At 48.4% G+C, this 15,742-nt stretch overlaps 1 protein-coding gene across 8 annotated transcripts in view; it reads right to left on the reverse strand.

The window, feature by feature from the left end:
• Positions 1-15,742, reverse strand: part of SYNJ1 (synaptojanin 1) — a 767,318-nt gene that overhangs the window by 220,293 nt on the left and 531,283 nt on the right. For all 8 annotated transcript variants that reach the window (XM_069204034.1, XM_069204040.1, XM_069204035.1 and 5 more), the window contains one exon: positions 607-816. In XM_069204034.1, coding sequence (XP_069060135.1) covers positions 607-816 — 210 coding nt within the window. The remainder of the gene's footprint in view (positions 1-606; positions 817-15,742) is intronic.

The following is a 15,742-nucleotide window of genomic DNA, read 5'->3' on the forward strand; positions in this document are numbered from 1 at the left end:
CTAATTAACCTGCAAAGACTTAGTTGAAGCCTAGAGCAGGTGCATCTTAGTAAACATACTGAGAAGAGATAAAGATGGATGTAGAGAGCTTTAAAGCTGGATGTGATAGTACTGGTGATTGTTGTACAGATTGAAGACATTTTATGAATGACAGCCTATCACCTCATTTATTTTTGTGGTTTTGGGAAGTAGTGTGTGGCCATCTGGGATTAATTCAGTGAAAATGTATTTATAGAAAGAAAATGCAATAAACAAGTCCATCAGGATGTTGTGGGTGATAAGGTCTGCTATATGTCAACTGTAATGCACAGCAGTGTCAGTTTTGTATAGGGGGTCAGTAATGAGTTTGGGGGGTGCAGGAAAACAGACCTCATTCTGTGTTTTTTTTTTTTTTGCTATTGGGGTGCATCAGTTGAGAAGTCAGGGTTAGAATGAATACAGTGACAACAGAATGGTGCATTCAAGTTCAAACTGGGCTAACCACAGGTATTGTCTGTAGCAACTTTGAGAGTTTACTAACTCTAGATTTTGCATATACCCTACATTTTTTTTAATTTGAACGTCCACATTTGAATGTAACAAATAAAATGATAAAACATCACACACCTTGGGATGAAGGTGGCCCTGGAGTTCTTGCTGGTGCTCTACTAGGCCTTACTGGAAGAGAAGGTGGTGGAACATCTGGCATGGTGGGAGATGGGCAAGGGCTGGAACGAGGTGATGAGCTTGGGGACGATCCATATGCTGAACATGTTGAAGGTTGCAAATGTTGAGGAAGGTATTCTTCTATTTCAGCACTATAATCATCAATTTCACCTGCAACATAAAGCATGGAACATGATGTGATGAAATGGCCTTGCAGAATACAACTGTACCCAGCAGAATTGGCGTCATCATAACAAAGATTCAGTGATCAATGAGGCCAGCAGGCAAAAGTGGTATAATTCTTTTGCTTTTTAGGCTGTTGACGAACAAATTACTTACCTTCGGTAACAAATGATCTGGTAGAGACATTTTCTAGTTGCAGATTCTGTACCTTAGAATTTCCCCCAGGAGTCAATGTAGATCCGGAGATTTTTCTACAAGGAGTACCCTTGCACGCCATTAGGTGTCAGACGACTCTGCATATGTCATTGGTGTCACCGCAGATGACACTGGAGGTCGTATATAGGCGCCACCCCGGTGTACTGATGTCAGTATCTTTTCACGACTTTCCAAAGCTTGAGCACGGAGCCATGAAGAACACTGACTCTGGTGTGCCAGAACTAGGGCCCTGAAAGGGAAGTCCCTGTCCCTAGAAATCAGTTTGAAAGCAGGGGGGATGGGAGGGCTGGTAAGTAATCTGCAACTAGAAAATGTCTCTACTAGATAATCTGTTACCAAAGGTAAGTAACTTGTTCATCAGATAAAGACTTCTAGCTGCAGATTTCTTACCTTAAACCAAGTTTAACCTTGAACCAAGATCATACTAGGACGTCCTGCAGGACAAATAGGCAAAGTACCTATCCCTTCGGATCTGACTGTCCAGGCAGTAGTGGTCAGTAGATGTGTGCAAGGATGCCCACTTTGCTGCCTGGCAGATGTCCAGGACTGGAACTCCACATGCTAATGCAGTGATTGCAGCTGTTGCTCCAGGTAGAATGAGCACACAAGCCCTCCGGGGGTTACTTCTATGCCAACGTGTAGCACATTTTGATGCAGAGAACAACCCGTCTGGAGATGGTTCTCTTCTGCACTGCCTGACCTTTCTTCGCACCCACATAACCCACAAAGAGCTGATTGTCTACCCGGAACTCTTTTGTATGATCAAGATAGAACACCAACGCTCTTTTTGGGTCCAGACAGTGGAGTTTCTCCCTTTCCTTAGAAAGATGTGGGGGTGCGTAAAAAGTAGGCAAGGTGAATGATTGGCATACATGAAAGGGTGTGACCACTTTACGCATAAAAGAAGCCCTAGTATGAAGCACCACCCTGTCAGGGTGGATAGAGATAAAAGGTGAAATTGAAGAAAGAACCTGCAGCTCACTCACTCTGCAGGCAGAGGTGATAGCTACAAGGGAGACTATTTTCAAAGTAATCATTCAAAGTGGACAGTTATGAAGTGGCTCAAAAGCAGCACACGTTAGATAGGTAAGAACAAAGTTCAAATTCAATTAGGGAATTATGAACGAGGAAGGAGGAGAGATATGGGTAAGACCCTTAAGGAATCTTCCAACAATGGGAGATTTAAATAAAGAGGGTAGACCAGGCAATCAGAGAAAAGCCAAGATGGCAAACAAATGACCCCTGAGGGTGCCCACAGCACAGCCCTGCTGGGCCAGAGAAAGTACAAACAAAAGAACCTCGGAAAGAGGAGTGGATGGGAGTCAACAGACTTATCTGAACACTGTGCCACAAATGTGTTCCATCTGCAGGCATATACCGTTTTGGTAGAGGGATGCCTGGCTGCCAAGATAACATCGCCGACTTCGGGCAGAAGGTAAAAAGCTGTCAATTGCTGCTGCTCATTCTCCACACAAGAAGGCAAACCGTCCCCGGCTGCTGCGACAGATGATCCTCCCGAAGGGGCAGTCTGATGGGAGGATTGATGGCCATGCTCAAGAGCTTGGGGCACCATACTCTTCGTTCCTAGTCTGGACCCACAAGAATGACTTGGGCCTGGTCGTTCTTGATCTTGTTTATATCTTTGGGCTAAAGTGGTATTGGCATAAAGGGATAGAGGATGCCTGAGTTCCACTCAAGGCGAAAAGGGCCGCCGAGCGAGTGCCGCCTTGGAAGCTCCAACACACAAAACAGCTGACATTCCACATTTTCTGTGGAGGAGAACAAATCTAACCAAATATCTCCCCACTGCTGAAAGAGACTCTGTCACTACAGTTTAAAAACCACCTCTGCAGATCTTGTGCAGTGCCCTCCAAGATCTGAACAATGTCGGAGAGATTTCCCTGATGCTGCGCCCACTGGAACTTCAGGTCTCACTGCAGAGCCCTTATATGTCATCTGGCTTGTGTCACAAGCAAGATGCAGGAGGCCATGAGGTCCACCAGCCTCAGAATCACTCTCACCTAAACCCATGACAGAGGCTGAAACATCGGTATCATAGCCTGAATACCATGGACTCACCACTCTGGAGGCTAGGCCCGAAACTGCATTGTATCCTGAACAGCTCCGATGAAAGGGAGCATCTGAGAGGGAGTCAGGTGTGACTTCCACACTTTTATAGCGAACCCCAGTGAATGCAGGAGGTCTGCCGTAGTCTGGAGGTGGAAGAAAACAGCCTGGGACAAGCTTGCATTCAACAGCCAGTTTTCAAGGTAGGGAAAGACCGAAGCCCCAAACCTGCGCAAGTGAATTGCGACCACCGCCATCACTTTGGTGAACACCTGAGGGTTGCTGGTAAGACCAAAGGGGAGCACAGTGAATTGAAAATGCTTGTGACCCACCATGAACAGCAGGTAACATCTGTGGGCAGGCAGGACGGGAATATGGAAATAAGCACCCTGCAAGTCAAACGCCACCATTCAGTCTCCAGGATCCAGGACAGATAGGATCTGAGCCAAAGCAAGAATTTTGAACTTCTTCTTTAGAAAGAGATTGAGGGACTGGAGGTCGTGGATAGAGAGGAGGCCAATGTCCTTTTTAGGCACCAGAAAGCAAAAGGAATAACAAGCATAACCTACTTCTGGCACAGGGACCCTTCTCTTTGGCTTCCTTGGACGTAACCTCGTCGCACAGAACAGCCAGGTGATTCTCCGTCACCCAATGGTGGCATGGTGCGAAAGGTAGACTCAAAGAGGAGGAAGTAGCTCCTTCGTACTATTTGCAAAACCCACCTGTCTGACGTGATGGTGTTCCAGTGGGGCAGGTGATGGCAAATCCTGCTGCAAACTGATCCATGGTGGGGAAGCGCCAGATCAGGGAGGTTTGGATGCTGCAGCTGAGAGGGGCAGTGGACTAGCTAGACTGTTGGTTCCCTGATCCACGTTGATGTTGATTCGCACGTCCCCAGCAAGGCAGAAGCTGAGAAGCATGCACAGCGCAGTGTCTGGCAGGGAACGGACGTGGTTGGGCCCCCCTTTCGTGGCTACTGGGGCTAGTGGCTGCACTGAGGCCAATGAACGGGGCTGTAGCCGGGGTCTCCTTAAAGCGCTTGAGTGCCGAGTCTGCTTTGTCCCTGAAGAGAAGGGTGCCATCAAAAGGCATGTCCATCAGAGTAAATTGGAAGTCCCTGGAAAAGCTAGATGTTTGTAACAAGGCGTGTCACCTCAGGGCCAATCTGCCCAGAGACTCGTCGTATCCAGCCCACATCTGACTATGAATTTGGCTGTGTCTCTCCTATCAACAACAGCTTGGGAGAGAATTGGCCTCCTCCAGGACCTGTGGCAGCACTTGCAAGACCATATCCCATAAGGTATGAGTGTAATGGCCTAAAAGGCATGCCGTGTTCATGGAATGCAATGCCAGGCTGGAGGAAGAAAACAACTTCTTCCCAAGGTGGTCCAGCCTCTTTGATTCCTTACCCGTAGGTGTTGAAGTGAACCTGCCATAGGACGCTCAGGCTTGGATGACCAAGTTCTCAGGGGTGGAGTGTTGGGTCAGGAAAGCCAGGTTATTAGGGGGAGGCCTGTGGCGGCAGGCTATTGTCCTATTAACAGAAGACCCTGTGCTGGGCTTGGACGAGGTCCCCAGCAAATCCAAATGGATTTTTAGAGCACAACTTATTACAACCGGGGGTTATCCAGGTGCTGGGAATTGAGGCTTCGGGTCGGGTGGTTATTCATCAGAAAGCCATGTTTTGAGTTTTCTCCTGAAACTGATGAGGGAGTGCATGGTCTGTAGGTCGGCTGTTCCAGTTCTTGGTGGTGAGGTAAGAGAAAGAGTGACCGCTGCTTCGGTTGCGGCAAATTCTAGGGATTGGGGCATGGGTGTGGCCGAGGTGCATTGATCAGAGCTCTCTGGTGAGGCGGTGGAAGGAGAATCTGTGGTTAATGAGGTTGGGTCCGATGTTGTGGAGGACCTTCAAGGCGATGGTGAGGACCTTGAACTTGCATATTTTGTACATACGTAGCCAGTAGGGGTCCCTGAGGTGGGGGATGATGTGGGTTCTTCTTAGTAGATCCAGGACTAGTCTTGTTGCTGCGTTCTGAATGGTCTGAAGTCTGTAGAGGAGTTGGGTGGGGAGTACGAAGTAGAGGGCTTTTCCATAGTACAGTCTGCTGGTTATGGTAGCATGGGTTACTATCTTTCTGGTATTGCTAGGGATCCATTTGAAAATCTTGCGAAACGAGTTTGTGGAAGCAGGAAGATGCCACTGTATTTACCTGACATTTGAAAGTGAGCTTGCTGTCCATGATGAAGCCGAGGTTTGGGCATGGTTTTGACGGGGTTGTCAGAGTGTGGAGGGCCACCATGAGTCGATCCATTGGGAGGAGTCGCCCCCAAAGATGATCACTTCTGTTTTTTGGTGTTTAATCTTAGGCAGTTGGTTTTCATCCAATCAGTGATGTGGCTCATAACTTTGCTGAAGTTGTCTCTGGGGGAGGAGTGTTCTTAGGAAAGGGAGAGTATGAGTTGCATGTCGTCGGTGTATGAGATGATGTTGAGTTCCTGGGAGTGCACTATCTCAGCCAGTGGTGTCACGTAGGTGTTGAACATGGAGGGGCTGAGGGAGGAACCCTGGGGAACTCTGCAAATGGTGCTTTTTGGTTCTGAAGTAAAAGGTGGGAGTTGGACTCTCTGTGTGCACCTTGTGATGAAGGCGTGGATCCATTTGAGGCCGTTGCCTCTAATCCTAATGTGGTGGAGTCTGGCTGTGAAGGTGTAGTGGGAGATGGTGTCGAATGCGGCGGAGAAGTCTAGTAGGATCAGTGCCACCTTCTCTCCTCAGTCAAGAAGTGACCTGATGGCATCTATAATGGCGATGAGGGCAGTCCAGGTGCTGTAGCTGGTGTGGAAGTCGCATTGGGAGGCGTCAAATGGGTTGCATTTTTCCAGGTTACAGAGAGCTGTTTGTTGATGGCTTTTTCCAGGAGTTTGGCAAGGAATGGGAGTAGTGAGATGCACTGATCATTATTGAGCTTGCTGGGCTCTGCATTTGGTATCTTGAGTAGCTCATGACCTCTCCAGGCTTCGGGATGGTGGCAGTTTTTATCGATGTGTTGTTGATTGAGGACATGGCAGATTTCCTGCTGGCCCAGGTTGAAGATATGATGGGGGAAGGGGTCGTTGGGAGAGTCTGAGAGATCTGATCTCATGAGGTCCTCTGTATCCTGGGTGGATAGAGGCTTCCAGTCTGTGATCTGGAGGCTGTGAGATCCTCTTGTTGGGGTGAGAATATGTTTGCTGTGGGTGGGTTGGGGATGAAAGTTACTATAGATTGCTGTGACTTTGTTGTGGAAGTATTCGGCCAGTAAGTCGCAGAGCAGGACTTCCGTAAGGGCTTCATTGAAGGGCAGAAGGGGTTCTGATGTGGAAGGCCCAGGCTGAAGCACCTCAGTCAGGAGATTGGTCCCGACAGACAAGACCTCGGCTGCTCTCCCCACCACCATCGTGAAGAAAGCCCCCTCCACCGTAGCCACAGTAGGGGGAGAAAGCATAACAGATCCTTGGGTGTTCCTCAGAGCCGATGCCAAAGCTGCCATCACGGAACTGGAAGGGGCCCCTTCCAACCCTGCAGGGCCTGAAGGCTTTCTGACAGAGCCGGACAGCTTTGTAAAATTCTTTTAACTGGGCAGGGGTGGCTCGGACTCCCGGAAACTAGGGGAGGTGTAGAGCCGTCCCAGAAACAGGCTCCGAAGATGGAGGCCTAGAGCAAGGACACTCCTTCTCCAGCGTTGCGTCGTCCGACCGACTGACTAGGTGAAGTCGAAGAATGTTTGTGCTTTTTCAACTTCTTCTCATGCTTACCTGAATGATTCAGTGATTTGGAGTGGGACGAGGAGGAGTGGTGATGGGTCCGCGAGCGGTCTCGGCCCTTCCTCTCGATGAGACTGGGATTGATGCAGAGTCCTATGCGGGGCCGCGAGCAGCTTTAGGGAACGCTCCCTCAAAACCTTGAGGTTCATGGCCCAGCAGTTGGAGCACAACTTAGGGTCATGCTTCAAGCACCACAAACACACCAGGTGCAGGGTCAGTCACTGACATTATGCAGTGACAGGAATCACAGGGCTTGAAGCCGGTTTTACAAGACTACATCTCGACACACCAGAAGTAAAAAAACTTTTACAAAAAGTCGAAAGGCCAGTCAAAAAGTGACTGTAGGGGTAGCTCTCTCCGGATCTGCACGTACCCTGGTGCGGAAAGAAAAGAACTGACGTCAGTGTGCCGGGGTGGTACCTATATACAACACATGACGTCATACCCGGCAACCACGACGCCAACAGCAGATGCGGAGTCAACCAACACTACCTACCGGCACGCAAGGGTAGTGCTCGAAGAAAAATCTCAAAATCCAGACTGATGCCTGGGGGAAATTCTAAGGTAAGGAATCTGCAACTACAAGTATCTCAGATTTTCTTGATACAATATTGTAAATATACTTGGACAACAAAGTATTGCAAGAACCGATTTTCAAAACAGGAAACAAATAAATAAGGTCTAAAACAAGCCTACACTCATTAAAGACTACAGGCATAACCTTGCGATTTACAATACCCATGCACAGTTTTACAGAGAAACTTATGAGAACAACATGAGTATACTTATACAATGAGTGCATTTACACAGGAAACCCCTAATCTCTGGCAGTTTTTTTTTTTATGCGATCAAATCTTCCAGTATGTCCTTCCAGATTCTTATTTTCTCTAATGTTATTATCTGTGAATAAATCAAAAAAATTCTATTTATTTTCCATGTTGTTACGTAAGCAAGAATCACCATCTTTTCCATTCCTGATTCGATCATGAAGCAGGAATCCTCTTGCCATCTCGGCAAACTGAAATTCGACTCATATGCCAAATCCTCCCATCACTTAGGAGTGCTCAATTACAAAACATTTTTCTTGCCATGACTTCGAGTAACTGTTTGTAGGAAAGTACCTTCTTTCTGGGCATGGTTACCCCCATTTTCTGCCTGTTGTCAGTGTGTTTGACTGTGTTCACTGGGATCCTGCTAACCAGGGCCCCAGTGATTATGCTCTCTCCCTTCCAACTTGATTATTTGTACTATCTGCATCCCACATTTGGCCTACTGGTACACCCATGTATGTCCCTAGTATATGGTACCATGGTACCCAGGGCCTTGGGGTACCAGGGGATCCCCAGAGGCTGCAGCATGTATTATGCTACCCACGGGGAGCCCATGCAAACTGTATTTGGAGGCCTGCCATTGCAGCCTGCATGAAAGGGTGCATGCACCCTTTTCACTACAGGTCATTGTAAGTCACCCCTATGGCAGGCGCTCCTAGCCCAGAGGGCAGGGCGCAAGTATCTGTGTGCGAGTGCTCCCCTGCACTAGCAGAGGTGCCCGGAAACTCAGTTTCATTTTCCTGGACTTTGTGAGTGTGGGGATGCCATTTTCTGTGTGTACTGGACATAGGTCACTACCTATATCTAGCTACATAATGGAAACTCCAAACCTGGGCATGTTTGGTATCAAACATGTCAGAATCATATCCCAATACTGTTGCCAGTATTGGAAGTATGATTCAATGCACTCGGTGGGGCTCCTTGGACAACCCCCAGCATTGCTCCTACCAGCCTTCTGGGGTTTTCTGGACAGCCCAAGCCGCTGCCACTCCTCACACAGGTTTCTGCCCTCCTGCTACTTGAACAGCTCAAGCCCAGGAAGGCAGAACAAAGGATGAGGGAAGTAACACCCTCTCCTTTTGGAAATTGGTGTTACATGGCTTGGGAGGGGTAGACTCCCCGAGCCACTGGTATGCTTTGAAGGGCACATTTGGTGCCTTCATGCAGAAGCCAGTTTACACCGGTTCATGGACCCCCCCGTCCCTGCTCTGGCGCGAAACTGAACAATGGAAAGGGGAGTGACCACTCCCCTGTCCATCGCCACCCCAGAGATGGTGCCCAGAGCTCCTCCATCTTGAATCCAAGATTGGCAGGGACCTCTGGGAGCATTTGAGTGGCCAGGGAGCCCCCTCCTGATAGGTGGTCACCTGGCTAGGTGATCAATCCCTCTTGCAGGGCTATTTAGGGTCTCTCCCTTGGGTGGGTCCTCAGATTCGGCTTGCAAGATTCCAGCAGGACTCCTCCTCAACCTCTACCATGACCTCGTCTTCTAGCCACTGGAACCACGACTGGACCTTCCAGGACCGACAACCTGCATCCACAATGAAAACTTAGCTTGCAACATTGTTTTCAGGGCTCCTTCCAGCTTCTGCAACATTTCCCCGGATGTGCATCCTCTGAAGGTGGCAAGTCTTCAGCCTGCATGAGAAGAAAGAATCTCCCTTAGAGTGAAGGAGTCACTCCCCTGCATCCGCAGGCACCAACTGCAACGACTACCGACTGCGTGGATCTCCTCTCATCCTGAGCTACATGGATCCTGTAACTCGGGGAGTAGTTCTCTTGCTCCTCCCTGCCAGCTATCCAACTTTGGTGGAGGTAGCCCTTGCCTTACCATGGAGGAGAGTACCCACGTGCACCACTTCTCTTGCAGATACCAAGGCTTGTTGGCATCGCCTCCCAGGGATCTTCAGGCTCTGTGTAGTCCCAGCACTCCGTCCTGAGATGCACAGTCCCCTACGTGCTTCTCTGGCAGCGTGGGACCCTTCTCCAGTTGTGCTACATGGGCTCCTCTGTGAGTCCTGGTTCGCCGTCTAGTGGGTCTCTTGTGGAGGTTGAGTCTTCTTCTTTGGACTCTCAGCCTAGCTGGGGGTCTCCCTTGGAGTCCCCCGAGGGTTGAGTCATCCTGGACCTTGCTGGTCCCTGTCAGCTCCAATTTGTGTTTCACAGCGACTTTTGCCTTTGCCATGCCTTATTGGTGGCGTTTCCACGCCACTGACTGACTGCAATCTTCTATTCAGCGTGGGACGTCGACTGCATCTTGCAGGAACTCTTCACCTGCTCCAGGGCTGTGTTCTTGACCATCTTCGTCCTACCGTTGACCAACTCCTGCAAGCACAGCTGGATGGTAGTAGCTCCTGGACCCTGGACTCTTCTGTGACTTCTGGACTTGATCCCCTTCTTTTACAGGTCTTCCTCTTAAGGAATCCACCGCTGGTTTCTTGCAGTCTTGTCAGGGTTTTGCATTTTCTTCTTTTCACTTCCTTTTGGGTGGTTTGGGGAAAATCCAGAAACCTACTACTTTCTTCCAGGTCGCTGGGGAGGCACTGTGGTACTTACCTTTGGGGTTTCCTAGTACCCCCCGCTCCTCTCTATACATTTCACCTACCTAGGTAGGGGTCCTGCATTTGCATTCCATTTTTTTTAGTATATGTTTTGTGCTTTCTCTAGGGTCACTATTGCCTATTTGCTATTGCACTGTTTTCTGTTGCTATTTTTGTGTATTTCTGATTACTAGTGTGCATATCTAGCGTGTTACTTACCTCCTATTGGAGGGTTGCCTCTCTAGTACTTTTTGGTAATTGTGTCACTAAAACAAAGTACCTTTATTTCTGTAACACTGAGTGATATCTTTCATGTGTGTAAGTGCTGTGTGACCACTGTGGTATTGCATGAGCTTTGCATAATAGGGATGTCCCTAGCTTTGTGAACCCAAGATATTTTCCTGAGTATTCTGTCATGCTGGAACCCTAATTGTTGGAACCTGGCTGTCTATATATTGTACAAAAATGATGTAGAATGTGCAAAGAGTCCGGGCAACCACACCTTGGTATCCAGAGGCAAAAACAGATCACCTAATGCTCTATTTTTGTGGTAGCGTGGTCGAGGAGTTATGCTAATCCAGGAGATGTGTTAAGTATTTGTTGTACTCACAGTATCAATAAAATAAACGTGGACACACCCTCGAAAGAATAACTTGAGACCAATTTACAAAAATACTTCAGATTTTTATAAATTTTTTAAGACCAGGATCATCGATATTAGATAAGGACTTTTTAAGCTATGATTTTTCAAAGTTTAGAAAATGTTCTGTTTCTGTGCCTAATTACACACCATAGGAATTAATGGGAGAAAACCTTAAAATTGCATCTGAAATTAGGCAATGCTATCACTAGTGTCACCTTTTGTTCCTAGGTTAAGGTTGTCGAGATGCCCAGTGTAACAGCCAAAGAAGTTCAGGTGGCTCCCGGTTATGCCGGGTGCAGCGGATGAAAGTCTTGAAGCTGGTGTGCCACAGGGAAGGGGACCACTTGGAAATGCACTGCACAGAGGGACTTAGAGTTAGGTCCGGCGGGACCCCTTGGAGGGTGGGGGTTTGGAAGTAGTTCGGGACCCCTACAGCACAGCTGGTTCCCCAATGCAGGGGCCACGGAGGTCGGGTGCAGAGCAAGTACGTCTGTCAAGGGTTGTTCGTCAGGGTACCATCTCAGCCAGGTGCGGGTCACTTGGAGGGTGGTTTGCAGATCAACAGGGCCACTCCAAGGGGTGGTTCTTGGGTGTCCTGAAATCACTGAACTGGTGCTTGCTCCTGGTCCTTGGAGAGTCCAGAGTGGACTTTTCTTCTGGGTGTCCGACATTGGGGGCCCAGTGCCACTGGCTATTGCATGGTTCGGCCACTGGAGGTCGCAGTGCCACCAAACCTGGCACACTTGCAGTTTGTTCCTCGGGTCCGTTGGGTGAAATTTGGTCTGACTACTCCATCTGATTAGTTGGTCAGCGGCTGGTTAGTGAACTGGGCTTCGATGGGTCTTGCCTGTTGGATGCACGGAGCGATACCTTCACTCTGGAGGGAGGTGCTTGGAAATTTGTGGAAGGGTAGAGGTCCTCTGGGATTTCTTAGAGTATTTCTGATGTCCAGTCGACCCCTAAGCAGTGATTTTCAAGTCCTGGGTGCAGCAGGCAGGGTTTGTGCAGCAGGTCTTCTGTTCTCGAACCTTGGGTCCTCTTGGTTGCTGACCTTCTCATGTCCCTCGAATCTGATCTGCAGGTCTAGGGATGCCCACTAAAAACACTGATTTTAGTGGGCGTTTAGGGGAGTACCTGCTAGTGGCCAATGGGCCACTTACCTTAGGGTAGGAAGGGGTCACATCCCTAACCCTGATAGGCTATTTTCCTGCTATCCAAGATGGAGGAAAATGAAATGGATTGGTCACCTTGTCTGCCACACAAGAGAGGTTTTGCAGGCTGAGGGTGGCTACTCCTCCTAGTCTTTGTGCATTTTCCCACAGTTTCTCCTGCCAAAAGGGGGGGTTTGAAACAGAGGGGGCCATCTGCTGCTAGCAACAGGGCTCGGGTAGAGATTCATGGGCGGCAAGCCCTTTGAAGCTTGCTGGCTGTGTAGTGAACATTCGTGGGGAGGAGGTGTAACACCTCTGCCCAAAAAGAGCTTTGTTTTCTGGCTCCAGAGAGCAGAGGCTCTCTCCCCAAGGATTCAAATTCCTGTCTGGTGGTTGCAGGCTGGTTTGAATTAGCCAGCAATCGTGCCAGGGTGGTGCTGGTTTTTCAGGAGCACGTCTAATGTGGCCCTTGGGTACATTTTAGAGTAAATCCAACACCGGCACCTGTCACAATTTATTATTCTAAATTGTTTGATACCTAACAACCCAGGCTTCAGAGAAGCCATCATGTAGCTGAGAAACTTGTTATGACTAGTCTCCAGCACATGTACTTGCTTTGGCTCCCCTGTACACTTACTAAGTCTTAAGGTTTTGTACAGACAAAGTAGCGGCATATTTGCTCATGTAACTATATGCCCTCACATGCATTATAGTGCACCCTGCCTTAGGGCTATAAGGCCTGCCAGAGGGGTGACTTACGTATAGTGCATACAGTGTTAGTAGAAAGGGCCCTCTTGGTGAGTGCCATTTCAAGTTTTCAACTTTTAAACACATCTTGTCATGTACTTGCAATGGCAGTCTGCATGAGGCTGGTGTGGGGCCAGAGTGGCACAATTGGTGCTGCAGATCTGGGATTATCCTCTTCAGCACCCATGCCCTGGGTATCAGAGGTACCATTTACTAGGGACTTACAGGGGAGACGGAAGTGCCAATACATAGTACAGTTTTGGGAAAATAGATCTGGCCTGTATAGCAGGGGCCCAGGGCACTTACAATTTTGAAACCACATCATTTTCCAGGCAAAAGGTGGGGGGCTAACAATGCAAAAATAGGCCTCTCTCACACTAACTGCTCTATCTTATGAAAGTATATACCAGGATATGACCTAAAAATGGAGTATCAATATCCCCATCTGGTTGTACCACCAGTACCGATTCTGGACTGCAGGGATCCAGCATCATTCCAAGATCTCCTTCATCTCTCCATCCCAAAACTGAGGGATCTTCTTTTGAAATACACAGTTTACATACAGCTTCTTTGTTCTTATATTTAAGCAATAAACTCCTATATCCAATGATGTCAGTCCTTTCTCCAGTAAAACTCGTAGGCAACACATCTGATGCTTCCAAATGTTCACCCAATGTACCTTTGAATTGTTTTGACCATACACCTTCATAAATGATAGTATATGATGAACCTGAATCAGCAACAATTGACATAGTAACACCTCCAAATGGCATACCAGAAACTGGTTTATTTTTCCTGCAGTTCTGTAAATCACACACATTGTTTCCATTTCATTCTCCATACTTAAAGTACAAGTTACTTACCTTCAGTAACGAAATATCTGGTAGAGACATATTCTAGTTGCAGATTCCGTACCTCAGAATTTCCCCAGGCGTCAGACTGGATCCGGAGATTTTTCTTCGAGCAATATCCTTGCGCTTCGGTAGGTGGTGTCGGTCGACTCTGTGGGCGTTGTTAGCGTCGTAGTCGCCGTGATGACGTCAGAAGTAGTACACAGACACAGCCTCAGCGTAGTGACGTCAGTTTCTTTTAACGACTTTCCACTCCACAGGGCAGAGCCGCTAAGAACATTGAGACTGGTGTGCCAGAGTTAAGGACATGAAGGGGGAATCCCTGTCCCTAGAAATCAGTTTGCAAGCGGGGGGTCGGTAAGGAATCTACAACTAAAATATGTCTCTCCCAGATATTTAGTTACCGAAGGTAAGTAACTTGTACATCTGATAGAGACTTCTAGTAGCAGATTCCTTACCTTGGAATAGATACCCAAGCAATGCCATCCTCCGAGGTGGGCTGCGAACCAAGATCATACTAGAAAGTCCTGCAGGACCGACCAACCAAAGTAGCCGTCCCTACGGACCTGACTGTCCAGGCAGTAGTGTTTAGCAAATGAGTGCAGGGATGCCCATGTAGCTGCCTGGCAGACACCCAGGACAGGAACTCAGCATACTACCGCAGTGTAAGCAGCAGTCACTCTGGTGGAATGAGCGCGCAAGTCCTCAGGGGGTTGCTTCTTGGCCAAAGCATAGCACATCTTGATGCAAAGAGGTACCCATCGAGAGATGGTACATTTTTGCACCGCCTTACCTTTCTTTGCACTCACATACCCGACAAAGAGTTGTTCGTCCACCCAGAAATCTTTATTACAATTAAGATAGAAAGCCAACGCTCTCTTTTGGTCCAGACAGTGGAGTCTCTCCTCCTCATGGGAAGGATGTGGGAGTGCATAAAAAGAAGGCAGGGTGATGGACTGGCCTACATGAAAAGGTATAACAACCTTGGGAAGGAAGGAAGCCTTAGAGCGCAATACCACTTTGTCCGGGTGCACAGACAAGAATGGAGGTTTGGACAAAACGGCTTGAAGCTCACTGACCCTGCGAGCAAAAGTGATGGCAACAAGAAAGATAGTCTTGAAAGTGAGGAGCCGTAAAGGGAAATTGTGCATCAGCTCAAAGGGAGTACACAATAAATAAGTAAGGACAAGATTGCAGTTCCACTGAGGCATGATAAATGGGGTGGGAGGAAATAAATGGGTGAGACCTTTTAGGAATCTACTCACAATAGAAGATTTAAAGAGTGAGGGCTGATCAGGTAACCTAAGAAAGGCCAAAATGGCAGATAAATACCCGTTAAGGGTGCCCAAAGCAGAGCCCTCCTGCGCCAAATTAACAAAAGAACCTCAGACAGAGGGGCAGAGAGGGGATCAACAGATTTGTTGGTGCACCATGCCACAAATTTATGCCAACAACAGGCGTATACTGTTTTGGTGGAGGGACGCCTGGCTGCCAAGATAACATCACGGACTTCGGTGGAATATCAGAAGTCATCAACTGTCGCCACTCAATCTCCATGCATTAAGGTGGAGATTGGGCAGGTTCGGGTAGAGAACCGTCCCTTTGCTGCTGCGACAGAATATCCACCCGAAGAGGCAAGGCAGTCTGAGTGGAGGATCTATGGCCATACTCAATAGCTCTGGATACCATACTCTCTGTGCCCTGTCCGGAGCCACCAAGATGACTTGGGCCTGTTTGTTCCTGATCTTCTTGAGAACTTTGGGCAGAAGTGGTATAGGCAGAAAGGCGTAAATAAGGCCGGAGTTCCACTCGAGACGAAAAGCGTCTCCAAGCAGGTGCCACCTTGGAAACTCCAACGCGCAAAATAGCTGACACTGCGCGTTCTCTGTGGAGGTAGACAGATCTAACCAAGGTTATCCCCACTGCTGAAAGAGACCTTGCAACACCTCTGGATGGAGATGTCATTCGTGATTGGCTGTGCATCGACAGCTGAGTTTGTCTGCTCTGGCGTTTAAAGAGCCCGCCAGATGTTGAACCACCAGGGTAATTCCCTGATGTTCCAGCC

Source organism: Pleurodeles waltl, chromosome 8, assembly GCF_031143425.1.
Source record: "Pleurodeles waltl isolate 20211129_DDA chromosome 8, aPleWal1.hap1.20221129, whole genome shotgun sequence".
In the NCBI taxonomy this organism is placed as follows: Eukaryota; Metazoa; Chordata; class Amphibia; order Caudata; family Salamandridae; genus Pleurodeles; species Pleurodeles waltl.